At 33.9% G+C, this 21,707-nt stretch overlaps 1 protein-coding gene across 1 annotated transcript; it reads right to left on the reverse strand.

Moving 5' to 3' along the window:
* Positions 1-6,712: 6,712 nt before the first annotated feature.
* Positions 6,713-21,467, reverse strand: LOC143248533 (uncharacterized). Its single transcript, XM_076496955.1, has 6 exons — positions 21,318-21,467; positions 18,983-19,117; positions 16,753-16,872; positions 16,214-16,337; positions 11,769-11,855; positions 6,713-11,000 (listed from the first exon to the last, which is right to left on the reverse strand). The coding sequence occupies exons 1-6, from the start codon at positions 21,462-21,464 to the stop codon at positions 10,960-10,962; spliced, it is 654 nt and encodes a 217-aa protein (XP_076353070.1). The 5' UTR covers positions 21,465-21,467; the 3' UTR covers positions 6,713-10,959.
* Between the last annotated feature and the right edge of the window lie 240 nt (positions 21,468-21,707).

Consider the following 21,707-nt stretch of genomic DNA (forward strand, 5'->3'; position numbering starts at 1 on the left):
AAAAATGAATGAGTGAAAATTTCTAAATAAGAAACAAACCACTGTTTTCAGTCGATCGTGCTATGGTCGTTTCTCGTTTTTATTTGCTGAAACAAACCGGGTGTTTTGAATCTCTACTGCTTAGAAATGACTTGTTAAAACAGGTCCAGCATAGCCCAGTGGGTTAAGGCACTCGACTCCCAATCCGAGGGTCGCGGGTTCGAACCCCCGTCACACCAAACATGCTCGCTCCTTTGAGCCCTGAAATGGGCCTGAGTACGATGTTATACTTTTACTCTGGCCCAAAACTTAAAAAAAAAAAACACCTAAAGACAGACGCTATAATCGTTCGGGAGGGAGGAAGAGGTCAAATGTACCTGACCCTCCTGGGTATTTAACAACATCAATACCCAAATACCGACACAGTGAACTTGGAACTTGTTAAAACACAATTTATGATACGCATATTTGTCATGAGCCTCCGAGTGGCTCGTTTGCAGGTTTATAACGATAAAAAACCGGGTTTAAATTCCTCGTGGAGGCCACGACACAGATATCCCATAATTTAACTTTGTACATAATAACAAACAAGCGTATATATATTTGTTAAACGTATACGCGTGCTTCTGTTAAATTTCACAAAATAACATTTATTTAACTACAATAATTTGCTACAAAAATAGTGTTGAATAATTATTTAAATATTCAATTTACATTTTTATATAATTGTACTCGTGTAAACTAAAACCTCCGCAAGAGAATATTCCAAATTTCAGAATTGTTTTATTATACAATTATAAAACTACTGTACTTATTGTTTAAGAAGGTATTTATAACATCGAGAGACCATTGTTTTAAGGATCCTGGATGGCCAGGTGGGTTAAGGCGTTCGACTCGTAATCTGTAAGAATCACGGGTTCGAATCCCCGTCACACCAAACATGCTCGCCTTTGCAGCTCTGAGGGCGTTATAATGTGACGGTCAATCCCACTATTCGTTGGTAAAAGAGGGTAATGACTAGCTGCCTTCCCTCTAGTCTTACACTGGTAAGTTAGGGCCAGTAGTGCAGATAGCCCTTAGGTAACTTAGCGCGAAATTCAAAGCAAACCATTGTTTTCAGAAGCTACTTACCAATGAAACAAATTTATTACTGTCTACCAAATAATTACACATGCAGTAACGTCTATAAAAAATGCACACAAGTTCGTTATCGTCTACTAAACACACACATTCAGTGACGTCTATAGAAAATACACACAAGTTCGTTATTGTCTATAATTCGTTATTGTCTTTAACTTGTTTTCATTGTCTACCAATGAAACAAATAAATTATTTTTTAAACTTCTATCAGAAAACAATAGTTTGAAATTGTTCACTAAAAGCACAAACCGAATATTAACAATGGCCCTATCTGTATCATGAGAGATTAGGTTTCATTAAGAACCTGGTAAAAAATATTTACGCTATTTGAGAGACAAAGATAGCAGGTTTTCGGTTTGTTTTGAATTTCACGCACAGCTACACGAGGGCTATCTGCGCTAGCCATCCTTAATTGATCAGTGTAAGATTAGAGGGAAGGCAACTAGTCATCACCACCCACCAACTCTTGGGCTATTCTTTCACCAACGAATAATGCCCATATAACACCCCCACGGCTGAATTGGTGAGCAGGTTTGGTGTAATGAGGATTCGAAACCGCGACCCTCAGATTACGAGTCGAGTGACTTACCCACCTGGCCATGCCGGGCTTAGGAGTACAGTTAGTTAAATTAAAGTTATTACACTATCATCATATGCGCAGAAAGAAACCGAAAGATGGCGTCTCAGTGACTTCACGTGACCCTTCACGTTTTTACTTTAAAGTTGCATTTTTGAAAGGTATGCTATAGTGGCGACACCTTTTGGTGATACTTTCAATTAATGCAAGACAAGACAATAAGCTTTACGAAGATAGTAGAAATGCACTCGGATAATTATAGCCTTAAATGTATCGGTGTCAAATCCAGTTTTTGCGCTCATAAATATTTTACCTACGGAGACACACGATACAGTTTTAACTCACTATCTGTTGTCTGGCATCCACTTGATTACATTGTTCCTATTGTATTTATGTCTTGTTACAATTTCCCAAGTAGTACTGATAGACATTTGGAACTTAATTGATTGTAATGTACGATAAAAAACTGCAGTCACATTAAAACAATGTAAGCCACTTTTTTAACGTATAGTTACGGGGAAACGGAACTGACAAAATAATGAAAAGAAAATATATATATATATATATTTACTGAAGTCGTATAACTTTTTTTAATACCACTAGATGGTGAATACACGAATTAAGAATAAAAATCTTTGAGCAATAAACGAAGGTCAAGCGTGTTAAGACGTTCGACTCGTAATCCGAGGATCGCGGGTTCGAATCCAAGTCGCACCAAACACGCTCGCCCTTTCAGCAGTGGGGGCGTTATAACGTGACGTCAATCCCACTATTCATTGGTAAAAGAGTAGCCCAAGAGTTTGCGGTGGGTGGTGATGACTAGCTGCGTTCCCTCTAGTCTTATACTGCTAAATTAGGGACGGCTAGCACAGATAGACCTCGAGTAGCTTTGCGCGAAATTAAAAAAACAAACAATAATCGATATTTAACGGGTTTTTTTTCTGTTTTATAAAATGTGTAAAAGTGTGTGTTTTGTGTAGTACAAGGTGCGTTATGGAACACTAAGTTCTATCATTTTTAATGAATTCCGCTAACCCTAAAAGCGTTATGAATGAGTATTTAAAAAAACAAAATCACTAATGTTAGTGTTACAACTAACATATTAATGTTGCGAGTTTCTAAGGTTTAGGGTTAGATTAGTTATTTGAATAGCAACGTTGTATCTTTAATCCTCTTTCCGAGTCGGATAAAATTATTTCCTGTGCGAGATTATTTGATGTGGTGAAATTTAACTGAGTAATTGTTATGGTTTTAACGCAAAGCTAAACAACTAATCGTCTGCGCTCTGACCACCCCGGGGGAATCGAATTGTTGCGTTGTAAGCCCGTAAACTTACAACTGAATGGTGATGTATCTGAAATGTTCCGTCGGAGTCGCTAATCTTACCTGAATTTTCCATACACGAGTATTTTTACGTGATGGAAGTTCCAAAAGGTAGTTGTTTATATACTGCATGATCACCAATGGTGATACCTTCTAAGTTTCACAACTTTATCAATAAATCCCTGTCCATTAAAAAAAACAAAATAGGTGGACAGAGTTTTGCTAATGATGAAACGTGCGAGGTGACATAGCATCATCTCCAAACACAGAACCTTACGTTAACCCAGTGGTTCCCAACCTTTTTTATGCCCCGCACCCCTAAAAAATTTTAATGTGTTCTCGCACCCCTCACAGTAATTATTTGTTTAAGAATAAAGGTGAAGGTAGCCAAAACAAATTTTTATAACTAGTTTTTAATGATATATAAACAAAAACGAAACATTTGAAACAGAAAAAAATATTACAACAAACTAAAAGTTGCATAAACCCGACACGGCCCACATAAAAATAAGTTTTCATCCATACATGAAATGAAATCTCGCACCCCCCTGGAACGCTATCTCGCACCTCCAAGCGAGCACTCCTGGTTATGAACCACTGCATTAACGTAATGTATATTGGGTAAACACGCAAATCTTAAAAATAGTACCCCAAGTCAGATCCAACAAATTGAGGAACCGAATATAAAAGTGTACAAAATGAGTTGTAATCAGTGTGAACGTCAGCAAATTCATGGTATCCCCGTGCAGACATCCCTAACTTAGAACTGTTGGCCAGAGAGGGGGTAATATGGTGTCCACGTACAGACATCCCTAACTTAGAACTGTTGGCCAGAGAGGGGGTAATATGGTGTCCACGTACAGACATCCCTAACTTAGAACTGTTGGCCAGAGAGGGGGTAATATGGTGTCCACGTACAGACATCCCTAACTTAGAACTGTTGGCCAGAGAGGGGTAATATGGTGTCCACGTACAGACATCCCTAACTTAGAACTGTTGGCCAGAGAGGGGTAATATGGTGTCCACGTACAGACATCCCTAACTTAGAACTGTTGGCCAGAGAGGGGTAATATGATGTCCACGTACAGATATCCCTAACTTAGAACTGTTGGCCAGAGAGGGGGTAATATGGTGTCCACGTACAGACATCCCTAACTTAGAACTGTTGGCCAGAGAGGGGGTAATATGGTGTCCACGTACAGACATCCCTAACTTAGAACTGTTGGCCAGAGAGGGGGTAATATGGTGTCCACGTACAGACATCCCTAACTTAGAACTGTTGGTCAGAGAGGGGGTAATATGGTGTCCACGTACAGACATCCCTAATTTAGAACTGTTGGCCAGAGAGGGGGTAATATGGTGTCCACGTACAGACATCCCTAACTTAGAACTGTTGGCCAGAGAGGGGGTAATATGGTGTCCACGTACAGACATCCCTAACTTAGAACTGTTGGCCAGAGAGGGGGAATATGGTGTCCACGTACAGACATCCCTAACTTAGAACTGTTGACCAGAGAGGGGGGTAATATGGTGTCCACGTACAGACATCCCTAACTTAGAACTGTTGGCCAGAGAGGGGGTAATATGGTGTCCACGTGCAGACATCCCTAACTTAGAACTGTTGGCCAGAGAGGGGGTAATATTCGTCGCCATGTAATCAACCACCTTGTTACACACAGCTGAGAGTGTGTTCAGCGGCAATCCGTGATTCGAGAACCATTGACAATACGGTATATTAACTACTAAACCTACAACAGGTTTTCGTCGTCTGAAAAAACAAAACAAAAAACACACGTCTGTAAAACCTCAATCTTATGATGTCGTTTCCAACTACACGTGCTTTTAATAAAAACACAGCTCCGTTTGGCCTTGTGAAGTTACTGGTAGTTTTAATAAAAACACAGCTCCGTTCGTGAAATTACTGGTGGTTTTAATAAAACACAGTTCCGTTTGGCCTTGTGAAATTACTGGTAGTTTTAATAAAAACACAGCTCTGTTCGTGAAATTACTGGTGGTTTTAATAAAACACAGTTCCGTTTGGCCTTGTGAAATTACTGGTAGTTTTAATAAAACACAGTCTGTTCGTGAAATTACTGGTGGTTTTAATAAAAAACACAGTTCCGTTTGGCCTTGTGAAATTACTGGTGGTTTTAATAAAAACACAGTTCCGTTTGGCCTTGTGAAATTACTGGTAGTTTTAATAAAAACACAGTTCCGTTTGGCCTTATGAAATTACTGGTGGTTTTAATAAAAGCACAGTTCCGTTTGGCCTTGTGAAATTACTGGTAGTTTTAATAAAAACACAGTTCCGTTTGTCCTTGTGAAATTACTGGTGGTTTTAATAAAAACACAGTTCCGTTTGTCCTTGTGAAATTACTGGTGGTTTTAATAAAAACACAGCTCCGTTCGTGAAATTACTGGTGGTTTTAATAAAAACACAATTCCGTTTGGCCTTGTGAAATTACTGGTGGTTTTAATAAAAACACAGTTCCGTTTGGCCTTGTGAAATTACTGGTGGTTTTAATAAAAACACAATTCCGTTTGGCCTTGTGAAATTACTGGTGGTTTTAGTAAAAACACAGTTCTGTTTGGCCTTGTGAAATTACTGGTGGTTTTAATAAAAACACAGTTCTGTTTGGCCTTGTGAAATTACTGGTAGTTTTAATAAAAACACAGCTCCGTTCGTGAAATTACTGGTGGTTTTAATAAAAACACAGTTCCGTTTGTGAAATTATTGGTGGTTTTAATAAAAACACAGTTCCGTTTGTCCTTGTGAAATTACTGGTGGTTTTTAATAAAAACACAGTTCCGTTTGGCCTTGTGAAATTACTGGTGGTTTTTAATAAAAACACAGTTCCGTTTGGCCTTGTGAAATTACTGGTGGTTTTAATAAAAACACAGCTCCGTTCGTGAAATTACTGGTGGTTTTAATAAAAACACAGCTCCGTTCGTGAAATTACTGGTGGTTTTAATAAAAACACAGTTCCGTTCGTGAAATTGCTGGTGGTTTTAATAAAAACACAGTTCCGTTCGTGAAATTGCTGGTGGTTTTAATAAAAACACAGTTCCGTTTGGCCTTGTGAAATTACTAGTGGTTTTAATAAAAACACAGCTCCGTTCGTGAAATTACTGGTGGTTTTAATAAAAACACAGTTCCGTTTGGCCTTGTGAAATTACTGGTGGTTTTAATAAAAACACAGTTCTGTTAGGCCTTGTAAAGCTATACGTTTGTATAGAATAATATCTGGTTTAGTTAGCATATAAACCAATGTTAAAATACTAGACCACGGATGATACAGGTAATCTTAATTAATTGTAAGTTCACAAGAAATTCCTGCATCTAGAAACAGTAATTTATTGATATATTTTACGTATTCGAATTAATGAATATAAGATCAACAGATTTATTAGGTATTTCATAAATGTATAACTGACGTCATACACGTCTCAGTTTTATTATTTATCGAGTTTTGTTTTGCCTTACAACATGTTTAGAAGCACAAAGTTAGTCTGTTTCATTTCTGTTAACCAGTGTTTGTAATACATCTTCCACACGAGCACTGCTAACCCACGCGCCTTCCTACAGGTATAGTTTTCACTTTGTTCACTACCAAAACTTAGCACTTGATTTATTTCATTTTAGGAATATTTAGTCTTAGGTATATGCAAAGAAAAAAAATGAACACAACAATACATAAACTACGAATTTTATTTAATTGGAGTATTACACTGTAATTGTCTCTCAAAAAAAAACATTAAACGTGTTGCTAGTAATTATATACTTTATTTAAATGAAATATTTACTAGGTTAATAGTAACAGTAAACAGAAAGTTTAGAATTAATTATAATCTTGGTATCTGTCTAGTAATATGTACAGTGATTGTATTTCTTGAGTAAGGCTATCGTTGTACGTGGAAACACTTGAAACTATAATGGAAACATTGAAGTGGTTACAGTTGTTGTTAAGTACTGTCTTTAGTGTTCAGAAACCTATAAACCAGTACAATGTAACTTATCATGTGTTGAAAGAAACCAGTACCATGTGTTGAAAGCATAACAATGTGGTTTGTTTCTGAAAGGAACCTAGTGAGTGGTACAATGTAACTTATCATGTGTTGAGAGAAACTTTGACACCAATATGGTGCCACTTGCAATGAAAGAAATCTAGAAACCACCATGATGTAACTTGTATCCAAAAAGAGCTTAAAAACCAGTAAGATGTGCCACAACATGGCATAACTGGTTTGGAAAAGAAACCAGTAAGATGTAACACAACACAACTTGTTTGGAAAAGAAACCAGTAAGATGTAACACAACACAACTTGTTTGGAAAAAAAAACCAGTAAGATGTAACACAACATGACATAACTTTTCTGGAAAAGAAACTCAGAAACCAGCAAGATGAAACACAACATGACATAACTTGTCCTGTTTTTGAACATCTTACAAGTGGGTAAGTTTCCCAAATAACATTCCCAGATGAGTGACAATTGCATTTATGGCAAAGGTAATAAAGTTTATTTGGTTCCATTCCTAATTTTGAACTGCTGACCAGAGGGAAGGTCAATCGGTCAACAGCACCTTATCACCTGCACTTTGGGAGTACCCACAGTTTAAAGTGTAAGATATCACACAAGGCTTACAAACTTTCACATCTAGAGTTCCATGATAGAGCCAACTTGTACCAAAGTGACTACTGTATGAAAACTACTACCAGCTCCATAAGCAACAAAAAACAGTTACGTCACTCTCCTATAAAACCTGAAAACATCAAGTGTGAACTTAAAGGAAAAATAATATTTTTACTGCTATCGGATGAGCTATTTACAGCAGTCATTCTGTAAGAGCATGAGGAAGTTTTAAAGAAAGGGATTTTTTAAAAACTATATTACCAGCATCTACGAATTTGAAATATTGGATAAATTTTATGAGTGCAAATCAATTACAACGTCCTAATCGTGAATCAATGTAATTCATTAAACATTTCAAACTCCTTTAACAGGACTAACAATGTATATTAAACTACTTCACGTTACCTCAACCTTCAATAACTTGTACACAAGTGTGAGGATACATCATTTTAGACTTAACACAGAAGTGGCAAAATACTTAATATTTGTTTGTATTGTACACAGGTGTGAGAATAGATCATTTTAGGCTTAACACAGAAGCATTGCAATACTTAATATTTGTATTATATACAGGTGTGAGGATGCATCATTTTAGGCTTAACACAGAAGTGGCAAAATACTTAATATTTGTTTGTATTGTACACAGGTGTGAGAATAGATCATTTTAGGCTTAACACAGAAGCATTGCAATACTTAATATTTGTATTATATACAGGTGTGAGGATGCATCATTTTAGGCTTAACACAGAAGCGCTGCAATACTTAATATTTGTATTATATACAGGTGTGAGGATGCATCATTTTAGGCTTAACACAGAAGCGTTGCAATACTTAATATTTGTATTTTATACAGGTGTAAGGATGCATCATTTTAGGCTTAACATAGAAGCATTGTAATATTTAATCTAAGTTTGTAATTAACACAAGTGTAACATTGGCATCATGTAGTGCAGAAATCCTACCCCATTTATGTACATATACTTCACCAGAAATTTCTGGCTTTTTTTTTATACACAGAACAAACATTTGAAACTTAATACACTCTTTCAATCTGGTTATCTTAACATTCATTCATAAAGTACATTAATTTCTCAAGAAAATATCACAAGTTTTTTGTTCTAAGTAGGTTCATTTACAGAAGAAGTTTAACACAAACTAGAGAGTTAAAGATATTTTCTAGACTTTCCATATTGTAGTTAAAGAGTGACTTGCACAAATATTATTTTTCTTATTTGTCTAGTTTCTTCACACAAGGTGTCACCAAGATGACTTTTAACCTGCACTGTTTTTTCGTTAGTGGAGGTAAGTTTTATACCAATGATCTAATTCTCTCATCTTCAACATAGAAGACTTTCAAAAGGACATAACACAACTTTATAATAAATCTTCCCTCGTACTGCAAAATGGTTCTTTTTTAAGTCAATCAACAATGCACAAAACATCTTAACCTGTCTTCTTCCTGAAGCCTGATGTCTTAAAACCATAAAAGAACAATATGGCTTCTTAATTTGACTGTCCTTTGAATTGAGAACTGAAGTACAAGGTGTGTGAAGAGAATAACTGAATTTCTTAACTAGATAGCCTTGTTTTAAAGATCAGTATGTGGAAAATAGCATGTCCCTCCCATAAATGCATCCCTTCCATTAAGATCACGCCTTTACATTTAAGCTCATCAAGAAGACAAACACACTCTAATTAATGAATTGCAGTCTTTAAAATAACCTAAATTAATCAAGAGAGAAAAATTACACAGCTTTATTAAAGAAAAGCAAAATTAATTTGTATTATTATTTTTTATGTGGTCAGTGTCCTGTCAGTTTTTCAAGTAACTATTAGTGAAGGTAAGTAAAGATAGCACAATGTACTGGTGTTCATATCTGACAATATAACCAAGGTAAATCTTCACTAGTTTAGTTTGGCTTGAGTGGCAAGGTACTTTGTAATAAAAAAAATTTATGCAGATATTTTCAACACAAAATTATGGGATCCATAATACCATGTGTGTGTATATATATTTATGAATTGTCACATTAATCTACAGTATCAATAAGCAACCTTTAGGCTTAAGTAGTCCATGTAAGGCAACTTTGCATAGGTCAAATTTGTTGAAACAAAAAATAATGAAATCTAGAAGCTCAAAGCCAGCTCTCAACACAAAGAATTTCTGAAGTACACAAGTGCACTTCTGATGAACAATCAATCAAAGATACTAAAAAAACAAGGAATTCCTAAAAGTACACTTCTGATAAACAATCAATCAAACAAAAATACTAAAACAGAAAGAATAATACATGAAATCTCTCAAATATGATAAACCAAAGGAATCTTGAATGAAAATATTAAAATCTAGGAAGTCATGTTCAAATGTAAGTACGAGTTATAGTATGAAATGCATGGTGAGCACCATGTAAGAAACTTATTATAACGTAATGGATACGAAGCACCTCGAAGAAAAACTCAGTCTCTCAATGAATGGGTGAAGGTTTCTTAATCATATTTGTTCACAAAGTGTTGCAGATGTTTCTTTAAAAAAATCAATGTATTTGAATTTGTATTTATGCTAAAGCTTCTAAGACTGTCTGCCACTGTTCCTAATTTGAAACTGCAGGCCAGAGGTAAAGGAAGCCAATTAGCAGGACTTCAACCACCCATGCAGAGAGATTTACTGTCACTCTTATAATACAACAGAGCTTAAAGTGTTGAGACTATTTTGTGGTATTCTATGGGCAGGAACCCGTCTTAACAGCTTTGAAACCAAGAGCTCTACCACAGAACCAACATGCACCATGTGGAACATCAAGTCTCAAGCGCGCTGGATGTAAACAGTAGTACGTTAGTTACAATGAATGTTCCACAGTAAGAATCAACACCAAGTACTTAATGCAGATACCCCTATAATAACACGTACTAGATTATCACATTTAACGTTTTACAAGGTTGCTCTGGCATCATACATTACCAAAAGAAAATAAAAAAAACTTGGATTACAAAAAACCTCATCTGTCATATACAGCACCCATATAAACTTCACAACTGCTACTGACAAACAATTTCTCATCATTCACTCGTACTTTATGACACAGCTGAGCACAATACTTGTATTTAATATAAACTTAAAACTACATTTGACACAGGAAAAAAATTCTCAGCAAATACATTAGATAAATTCCTGTGGGGTTTAAAAATATGCATACATGATTATAATAAAATTGAAACGTAAGGTATCTGTGAAAGCAATTTGGGGGATACAAAAATTGAACAGTTTATGATTTAGGTGGATGGATGCTTCCTTCTAAAGCTGCACATACTCATTTGACTGTTCTCATTTCTGTTGGTTTGGTATGAGCATCTAAAGACAAGAGAAAAAAATTCCAAACAATAACTTGTTTTCGTTCTCTCTCAATAACCTTCAAGATTGTTATACAAGTTGCTTATGTATTATAATATAAAATTTTTAATTACAAGCTCAAACCTTTTGTTAAATGTACTTTTGGTTTTATATTAATTAGTATTTTCTCTATGGTTAAAGTTATTCTTTAAATTTGTGTAAACAGAGAATTTTATAATACTATATTAGGAATTTAATTTTTAAAGACTACGTTGCTAAAATCTTTGTAATGTAACTAACATTTTGTTAACTTTAACATTTGTTTAAATGAAAACAAAAAAGGTTAGAAGTCATTGAGAAACGTGTTTATAGTTCGAGTGTAAACATTATAATTTTTGTATTTCAAATATAAACATTGAAACTTTTCTAGCTCATAAGACACTGTAACCAAACACTGTAACTTCTGTAATTCAACTGTAAGTTAAAAAAAACTGTGTAGTTACTGTATCCAAAAATATTTGTGTTAGGCTTAATTGTTACTTTGAACACTGATCCTCACTGTCTTGTGTAAAAAAAAAAAAAAATAAAGATAACTTATTTAAAATATTAATTTTTATAACATTCAAATATTAGGTAAAAAAATTGTTGTGTGAATCTGAAATTAAAATATTAGAAAGCAAGAAATGAGTTAATGAAACCAGAAAGTCACTCACTCACTAAGCCTATTTACTGAGTACTTAACTCAGTCTATCCAAGACTGCAATAGAAGTAGAAAATAAATGTTAATACCTGTTTTTCTTGAACCTTGAACATCTTCAGGATTTAGTGATGTCATAATACTGCCACTTGTAATTCCTACCAAATCGTGATTATTCTCTGTAAAAGTTCAAGAGAAAAGAAGGTTATTTTTAAAACCTAGACTGATGTAGCTTTGTCATTAATGCACAGTCACACCTGCTCTGAAAATTCTATGGTAAATGAAGACACAATCAATCATAAAAAATTACTACAATTTTTAAAAAAAAATAAAATAAATACATTAAACTACAAATTTTCAAGATTTATAAACATTTTCAGTCCACACTTGTGTTTAGCAATATGCTGTGGTGTCTAATTAGGCCTAATAAATTTGACAAAAAAAGGTTTAACAACAGACATCATTCATAGCCAGCAAGGGCATTTCTGATCAAATTTTGTTTGTCACAAGTTACCACACAAGAGTCTGCACAAACAGTAACAAACTTAAGGTGTTAAGCTGATTCTTATGTAGGAAAAAGTATGAATTTTACTTCCCACCATTTTGTTTGTCACAAGTCACCACACAAGAGTCTGCACAAACAGTAACAGAACTTAAGGTGTTAAGCTGATTCTTATGTAGAAAAAAGTATGAATTTTACTTCCCACCATTTTGTTTGTCACAAGTCACCACACAAGAGTCTGCACAAACAGTAACAGAACTTAAGGTGTTAAGCTGATTCTTATGTAGAAAAAAGTATGAATTTTACTTCCCACCATTTTGTTTGTCACAAGTCACCACACAAGAGTCTGCACAAACAGTAACAAACTTAAGGTGTTAAGCTGATTCTTATGTAGGAAAAAGTATGAATTTTACTTCCCACCATTTTGTTTGTCACAAGTCACCACACAAGAGTCTGCACAAACAGTAACAAAACTTAAGGTGTTAAGCTGATTCTTATGTAGGAAAAAGTATGAATTTTACTTCCCACCATTTCAAACATGTTAAAAATTATATCTTACTGCAAGTGATTTTTATTCTACTCCTCTGTGTTAATTGTTTCATATCAGGTTGTCCAAAAATAAATGTCTGAATCCTCATGATGACATTTAGAAGCTGAATATTTAGTAACTTATCATCAGTTAATTTAATCCAACATTTGTCACTTACAAGGTGTCTTAATTGTCTGCCATTTCAACTCTACTCAGGGTAAGTTTTGCAATCCTCAAGGCAGCGTAGACAAGAAGGACTTTCATCTGAATTTCCTCTACAACTTTAAACTTGGATAAAAAGCTACCAAAACAACACAGAACATCAACCAGGTATTCGGCCATGGATCTGTTACTGAACAAACAGGTTTCAACATGGAGATGAAAGTCTTGAAGACCACAAAGGTCGTGGAAAAAAAGACGTTGTTAGATGAAAACGCATTAAGGGAAACAGTTGAGACAAATCCTCACACAACAGTATGTGAGCCTGCAGGAAAGCTAGGCACAAAGAAATCAAACATTGTCAACCACCTACATATAATTGGAAAGACAAAAAAGTTGGATAAGTAGATTCTACATGGCCTGACTTAAGATCAACAAAATTAGTGAATGAGACCTGTCAAGGATGATGCCCCAAAAATTTAACAAATTGGGAATCAAGGTTCTGCCTTATCCATCTTATTCCCCAGACCTTTCCCCTACAGATTTTCATTTTTTCAAGCACTTTGACAACTTTTTAAACAATAAATGCTTTCAAAACCAGGCAGCTGCAGAAGAAGCTTTCAGGAAGTTCACTGACCACAGAAACTGATTTCTATACCAGTGGCATAAACAGCATCGTTACATGTTGTCAAAAACGTGTTGAAGCAAATGGTGCTTACTTTGATTAAAGCAAGTTTTACAGCACTAGTTTATACTTTTCCAAACTTTGAAGTTCAGAAACGACATTTATTTCTGGACAACCTAATACTTTACAGAAGATATATGAATTTTCTTCTTAAGATTTCTCCTGGTGCAAATCACACAACCTGTGTAGAATGAGACATCTACTCCTAGTAGAGCAGCCTTTATGGTGATACCCAGTAAGAGAATATTTCTGACCAGATACATCTTTTTACAGTTAATGCAGGGCTATAGTCACTTCTTCACAGCAGGAGGAAAAGAGAATCTTCAGCTGACAGTAATAAATGTTCACAAAGAGCAGCAAGCTACTTGCTGATGTTACGAATCATTCTTGAGCAATGCAAATAATCTTAAGTAGAAGCCTACAATTTACTCTGCATAAAAACTATTTTATATTAAAGAAATCACAACTAATAATAATTAATTTTAAGAAAATACTTATTTTTACAGTCCATTACCAAACTGCTCTCAACAAATGACAACATTTTGCAACAGTGAAATCAATTTACAAGCAACTTTATCAACATTCACCTTGGACTTCGCTTTGTGAATTTTTATTTTTTAAAGAGCTTGCTTATTCATTATCTGATGTGTAAAGTGACTGTTGAAGATTTTACTGGTAACTTTTTTACATGTAAATTGATCCACAATCAACCAAAATTATGTCCAAATACAACTTTTTAAAAATTTTTTCCACTGTAAGTTGTAGTTTAACTTGCTACTTGCAGTAAGAAAAATGGAATTTAAATAATCATATGTTGGTGCATAACTTCAATCACAACCAGATTAATGGAAAGCTTACTGTTTTTAAGTTATTTGTACTGGTTAAAGAGGTTTTAGTACTTGTAAGACTCAACACAAAAGTTTTCTTAAACCAGAAGAATGTGAAATTATACCTTCAGTAATTTGTAGGTAATAATTGTATAATTGGAACTAATGGAAGGTTCAGACTAGCAAAGGGTATGATCAACAAAAGCAAATTGCAATGTCATTAAAACGACATATTTGAACACACACAGCATTAGCAAAATATTATTGAATGTTAATCTACAATATCAAATCTAACTATATGCATGAGTCAATTTAATTATATATAATTTATATAATTTAAGTTACTTAAGTTCATAGTTGATCAATAAAAATGTCATATTAACCCTTTCACGGTGAGCTTCGTATAACATACAAGTTATGCATTTATTATGTAGCCTTTGATACAGTATGTGTACCTTCACAAAATTTGATAGTTTTAGTAAATATTACAAGTCTTTTGTAGACAAAAAATTAGATTTTTTAATGAAATATTTTTTCCTTAGGATGTGTTTGTGAAAATATCGAGTCTGTTTCACTACAAGATTGAGTATGAAGTGCTTTTTCATGTTAAGATTAAAAACTATTTTTTATCCCAAAAATCTTAGATATTATTTGTGTAATCTCGAAAAATTCCTGAATACATTTCAAATGTTTGTTTATAGTAAAACTTTATATTTTGTATGTTATTTTCTCTAGCCTAACTGTACAAGTGTCTGACAATTTTAGCAACCTCATAACAGTCATAATAAATTAAGAAATAAATATAAATTATGCTGTTTTTTGTTCTACAATGACTACAGATTATAACACAAAAGCGCAGATGTTTACTCTAAATGGCTTAAATATCATAACATTATATATTTATCACTTATATTATTTTTCCAGCCATGCTTGGCTAACATCACAAAATTGCACTGATGCGACACATGTGCACTCACGTTACTGTATCTAATGGCATAAAACTGACCTTTAACCTTTACAAAGTGACCTGTCTTGGTTATGCTTTAGTGAACTAGTATTTAGTAAAATGCAGTTACATTTCAATTATTATAAATTATATATAAATTATTACTATTTACAAATAATTTCTTAAACTTATTTTTCTAAAAATATACAACAATAAAGAAATAAATATAGTAAACAATTATATCTTCTAGTAACAAGGACCTTTGTACTCATTTGCCATAGGATGCTAAGCCTTTTTAAATTTCACACCAAATATTTTTTCAAGTTTCATATACACATTTAAAGTAACCAAAAATTCATAAATTACTATAATCGATCAATAATAATGTATCACATTTAATACCTAAGCTATATTTGCATCTAAAAAATATGAAATGTAAACAGGTTAAGGATCAACTTGTCAGCGCAAAGGTTTGTCTTGAAAAAAAGAGAACACTTATATTTCAAAATAGCTGACAAAATGTTAGAGCCACTGTGTTTGATTCACTAAATACAGTGATAGCTCAGAAAATATAAAAGATAGGAGATTCTTATTTTATATTCTAGTTTGTCAGTATAAGTAATTTGAGTTCCCAATTTGTACCAAACTACAGACTTGTATACCAAACATAATGACAAATTCACGAAAAAGTAGTTCAATAAAATTTTGAATGCAGGTCAACAAACGGGATGGCGTGACCTTTCACACGTATCCCATCTGGAAATGGTCGAACTTTTTTTTGTAATTACATGTCATGTTCAACAGTTTAAAAGTAAATTATACATTTTCTTCAAACCGAATAAACACTTGATAGCATACAGGACAACAAAAGTAAAACATATCAACTTACGTTGCAGGCTCTCTAAATAGTGAAGCTTCAGAAGAGCTGTATCAGCTTTATGATCTGTAGCTGCCTGAGCTGTTTGTAACTGAGAATACTGGGTTAACAGATGGTTGCAATTGTCTTGTAGTATCTATTAGAAAAAAAATATTCAGGTCATTTTGTTGCATAGATAAAACATTCAAGTCACTGTTGCACACATACAGTTCTGAACTGAATTTATACACAGTAAAACTCCTTTAAGTTAAACAACAACGTTATGAGCTCACATTGCAAAGATTTTAAGTTTTTCATTGTATATACAAATAATGTTGCTACTGAATATTCACAAATATTCTTAACATAACCAGTATTGTTATCACTTAAATCTGTCAATGACAAATTTCTTGGGTGCAGACACAATGAAAATATCATAATACACAATTTCATAGACTTTGTGTGTTATACAAGTGTAATTTTGTGTTTGTTTTATTAAACATTCTATCAAATCTCTAAGTTTGTTTAATTTAACATGTACTTTCAGATTAAGCACTTTCATATGCTAATACCTTCAGCTCTTCTTTGTAATCCCTTAGCAAGCTGTTTAAGGTCAAATTAAGTAGGTGTCCCACAGTATCTGTGGCATTGCTGTATTGGGTCAACTGCTGGCTGTCCATAGGGCCTTTCAACTACACAAAACAAAAATCAGAGAACTAATAGTTCTTAAAAAATACTACAAGCATTTATTTCCTTACCATATAAAATAACTAATTTCACAATAAAATCTTTCTCACATCAAACCATTGCTTGAATTACATTTAAAACTAACCATACAAGTATAGAATTTAAAACTAACCATACAAGTATAGAATCATTTGTACCATCCATTTATACACCTAAGCTCACAACATTCCCATAATCAAGTGTTTGTTTAAAAGAATTACATGTCCTGTTAATTGATGTAGGTCACAGATAAGAAACAACAACATTCAGTACGTACATGACTGTCTATCTTACGCTGAAAGGATTGCAGTGAAGGTCACAGATAAGAAACAACAACATTCAGTGCATACATGACTGTCTATCCTATGCTGAAAGGATTGCAGTGAAGGTCACAGATAAGAAACAACAACATTCAGTACGTACATGACTGTCTATCCTATGCTGAAAGGATTGCAGTGAAGGTCACAGATAAGAAACAACAACATTCAGTACGTACATGACTGTCTATCTTATGCTGAAAGGATTGCAGTGAAGGTCACAGATAAGAAACAACAACATTCAGTACGTACATGACTGTCTATCCTATGCTGAAAGGATTTCAGTGAAGGTCACAGATAAGAAACAACAACATTCAGTGCATACATGACTGTCTATCCTATGCTGAAAGGATTGCAGTGAAGGTCACAGATAAGAAACAACAACATTCAGTACGTACATGACTGTCTATCCTATGCTGAAAGGATTGCAGTGAAGGTCACAGATAAGAAACAACAACATTCAGTACGTACATGACTGTCTATCCTATGCTGAAAGGATTGCAGTGAAGGTCACAGATAAGAAACAACAACATTCAGTGCATACATGACTGTCTATCTTATGCTGAAAGGATTGCAGTGAAGGTCACAGATAAGAAACAACAACATTCAGTACGTACATGACTGTCTATCCTATGCTGAAAGGATTGCAGTGAAGGTCACAGATAAGAAACAACAACATTCAGTGCATACGTGACTGTCTATCTTATGCTGAAAGGATTGCAGTGAAGGTCACAGATAAGAAACAACAACATTCAGTACGTACATGACTGTCTATCCTATGCTGAAAGGATTGCAGTGAAGGTCACAGATAAGAAACAACAACATTCAGTGCATACGTGACTGTCTATCTTATACTAAAAGAATTAGAGTGAAGGATAGGACAGAAATAATTAAAATGTCCATCCAGCCATCGTACGTTACATGGAAATAAAAATATAACAGCCATTCAATTTAAGTGAACTATTCAGACATAGACTGAAAAGTTTGAGCCAATTATGACAAAACTTTATACCAATATTTAAGACCTACCCAAAATGCTTTTATTAAAAGTAAAACTGGGAAAAGTAGATATAAAGAAATCACAAAAGTTACAGTACTTTTGAAACATAATTATGAAAATTTGAGGAAGAAAAAATACCAAAAATATATCAATAATTTATTTCTAGCCATGTGAACTACATATTTAAAGTCTTTGAAACACGTGAATTCTTTACAAAAATTAGCTACAGAGAATGAAACTTAACTGAGGGACAATTTGAATTTTAAAACTTTCAAGCCATATATCAAAACTATCTAAAGAGCTATTCTAGATCTATGTCTATCTTTTCATATCTTTTAAGGTTAGGACACAACATTCTAGATAATGTACCTTGTCAGCAACTTAAATGACTTTACTATAAACATGTGTTATTCATACCAGATCATTTGTATAGAATAATATCAAGAGTTGAGAAACCTTAACAAATATTTGAAAACTGATTAAACTGTCAACCGCATTACTTACAAGCTTCACCAGAAACTGAACACAGATCAGAGAAAGCTTAATATCAGAGAACAACACGAAAAATGAACATTGCTGCATGGTCATAAACAACAGGATGAAAACTTACACTCATATAAAGGACAACAGAGAAGAATGTTTACATGAAAATTTCAAAATAAATCTATTAAAGACTCAATTGAAGCAAAGTTAATAAAATTATTATAAGCAAAACATGAAAAATTAGTAATTTTAATAGAGGGCAGTAAAATATACTACCTGCTGAATCAGTTCTAAGTACATTTGAACCATATCATGGGCTTGCTTCAACAATTCAGGAAATGTAACACTGACATTGTCTGAAGCTCCAAAAGACAGGGTGTTATTAAACATGTCACCAACAGCTTGATCAACCTACACAAACACAGTAATAATTTTCACTTTTTTACTTATAATACTCACAGACAGTTGTACAAACAGATATTACGTGTATCGCTTTATACTGCCATCAGTACAAGAAAACTCAAATTATGAATGGATTTTAATACATTTAAAACACACACAAATAAGAACAAAATAGACATTTATTATAGAACAATCCCTTAAAGGACTGACTGAAGTAATTATTACTACATTAACATTAATAAATTTCTAATGTTCATGTGAAGAAACGGAAACAATTTTAATAATTAAAAAGAATTAAAATTTACTTCAAACACAAACACACCTGGAAATTATTACACAAATCTCTTCAATTATTACGGTGACTGTTGCTGCACTGCTCTAGTTTTACGGTGACTGTTGCTGCACTGCTCTAGTTTTACGGTGACTGTTGCTGCACTGCTCTAGTTTTACGGTGACTGTTGCTGCACTGCTCTAGTTTTACGGTGACTGTTGCTGCACTGCTCTAGTTCTACAGTGACTGTTGCTGCACTGCTCTAGTTCTACAGTGACTGTTGCTGCACTGCTCTAGTTCTACAGTGACTGTTGCTGCACTGCTCTAGTTCTACAGTGACTGTTGCTGCACTGCTCTAGTTCTACAGTGACTGTTGCTGCACTGCTCTAGTTCTACAGTGACTGTTGCTGCACTGCTCTAGTTCTACAGTGACTGTTGCTGCACTGCTCTAGTTCTACAGTGACTGTTGCTGCACTGCTCTAGTTCTACAGTGACTGTTGCTGCACTGCTCTAGTTCTACAGTGATTGTTGCTGCACTGCTCTAGTTCTACAGTGATTGTTGCTGCCCTGCTCTAGTTCTACAGTGACTGTTGCTGCACTGCTCTAGTTCTACAGTGACTGTTGCTGCACTGCTCTAGTTTTATGGTGACTGTTAATGCTGTAATGGATTTACTATTATGTATTTAATTACAATGTTTATTTTAGTTAAATATATATTCAGATAAGCATGTAACTTGTATTGTTAAATGTGTATTGCTAAAGTCCCACCTGTTCTCTAAACTTGTAGAAGATTCTAGAGTGTAAGAATCAACAATACATGTTTAATGAAAGCACTAGCATGTCTTCAAATATTGTTGCCATCTGAACTTTCTAGAACCTCATCTTAAAGCTTATGAAAAAAAGGTAACCAACACAATGCAGGGAGACAGTTTATATTGTTGGTCTTCTACAGTTAGTATATTATAAACCTCAGAAGCTATAACATTGATGAATGCTTATTAATTGGAAAATTACAGATATTTTACCAGGAACATTTATGGATTTCAAACATTACAAACCATTTATCTTCAATGAACTAACTTTAGGTATTATAGGATATCTGCATCAGAGAAAAGTCAGCTTGTAAACGGCATGAGGCTAGCTATTAAGCAAAGTGTAATAATATCAACTCAGAATTAATTCACTCATTGTGAACCTTCAATAAAATATTCAGTTCCAGACCAAGTACAAGACTCGGCATTGTTTTAAAGGTTTTGAATATAAATCATTATTTGTAGTAACCGTTATTATAAACTGTATATTAAAATATATTTGTGTTAAGAGAGAAAATTGTGTGTATCAATCTTGTTAACAAAAATCATAAAACTCGTATCAACATTGAACTTCTAAAACTAAAATTTCCAGCTGCATTGCACTAGTTCTATGGTAAACGTTACACTACTGCACTAGTTTCTATGGAGACTGTTCTTGACTGTTATTCAGTAAAACTAGTGTAAAATATCAATGCTTGACTCTATTCTGATGCATCTAGTTTTCAAATTAAAAGTGAGGGTTCATTCTGTATCTGCATTTTATAACAATTTTATCCACTGTGTCCATATTTACTTCCAATACAGTACACAAATTTGACCATACCTCAACTTGCATCAGAACTGAAGGAAGTGTAATATGTGGCTTGTATGACTTTCATTATCTTTCATGAATGAATGCACTTGTGTGATTAATGTATATCAAGGGTTCATATCTTTTAGTAACATTAGGCTTAAGGAATGAGCTAGTTTGACTTAACCAAGATTGAGTTGTTTTTGAGCTACATTTCTAACAGTCCAAATAACTTTCTGTACTATTCTTAAAACAGCTGTGGGTTTATGCAACAGACTGTAAAATAAAAAAACTGTTTTTATAAAGCATTAAAACCAGATTTATTATTGTACTTACTGAAATCTTTACAATGTGTTGTATGACATTTTGATCCAATTGATGTTGTCGCAGCTGTTCCTGAGTGATTTCTAGTGTTCTCTGTTTAGATGCAAGAACCACTATCTGACCAGTGATATTGTTGTATATGTAGTCCTTCAATTTCATTATTTCAGACTAGAAGGGAAAAAAATATTAAATTACATTTGTCACAAGAAAATTACACTTGTCACAAAACCTTAGTATTACACTTTAAACATTTGTTATCTACCATTTTTGGGATTTCAAAAATTTAAAGTGTATAACAGTAGTATTCCAATCACAATATATTTGTCATATCCATTGCTGATAACATGTTTCATTCATTCAAGAGCTTTTTGTGGTGACTGTGATAAAAACCACAGCAATGAT

The sequence above is a fragment of the Tachypleus tridentatus genome, chromosome 4, assembly GCF_004210375.1.
Source record: "Tachypleus tridentatus isolate NWPU-2018 chromosome 4, ASM421037v1, whole genome shotgun sequence".
NCBI lineage: Eukaryota > Metazoa > Arthropoda > Merostomata > Xiphosura > Limulidae > Tachypleus > Tachypleus tridentatus.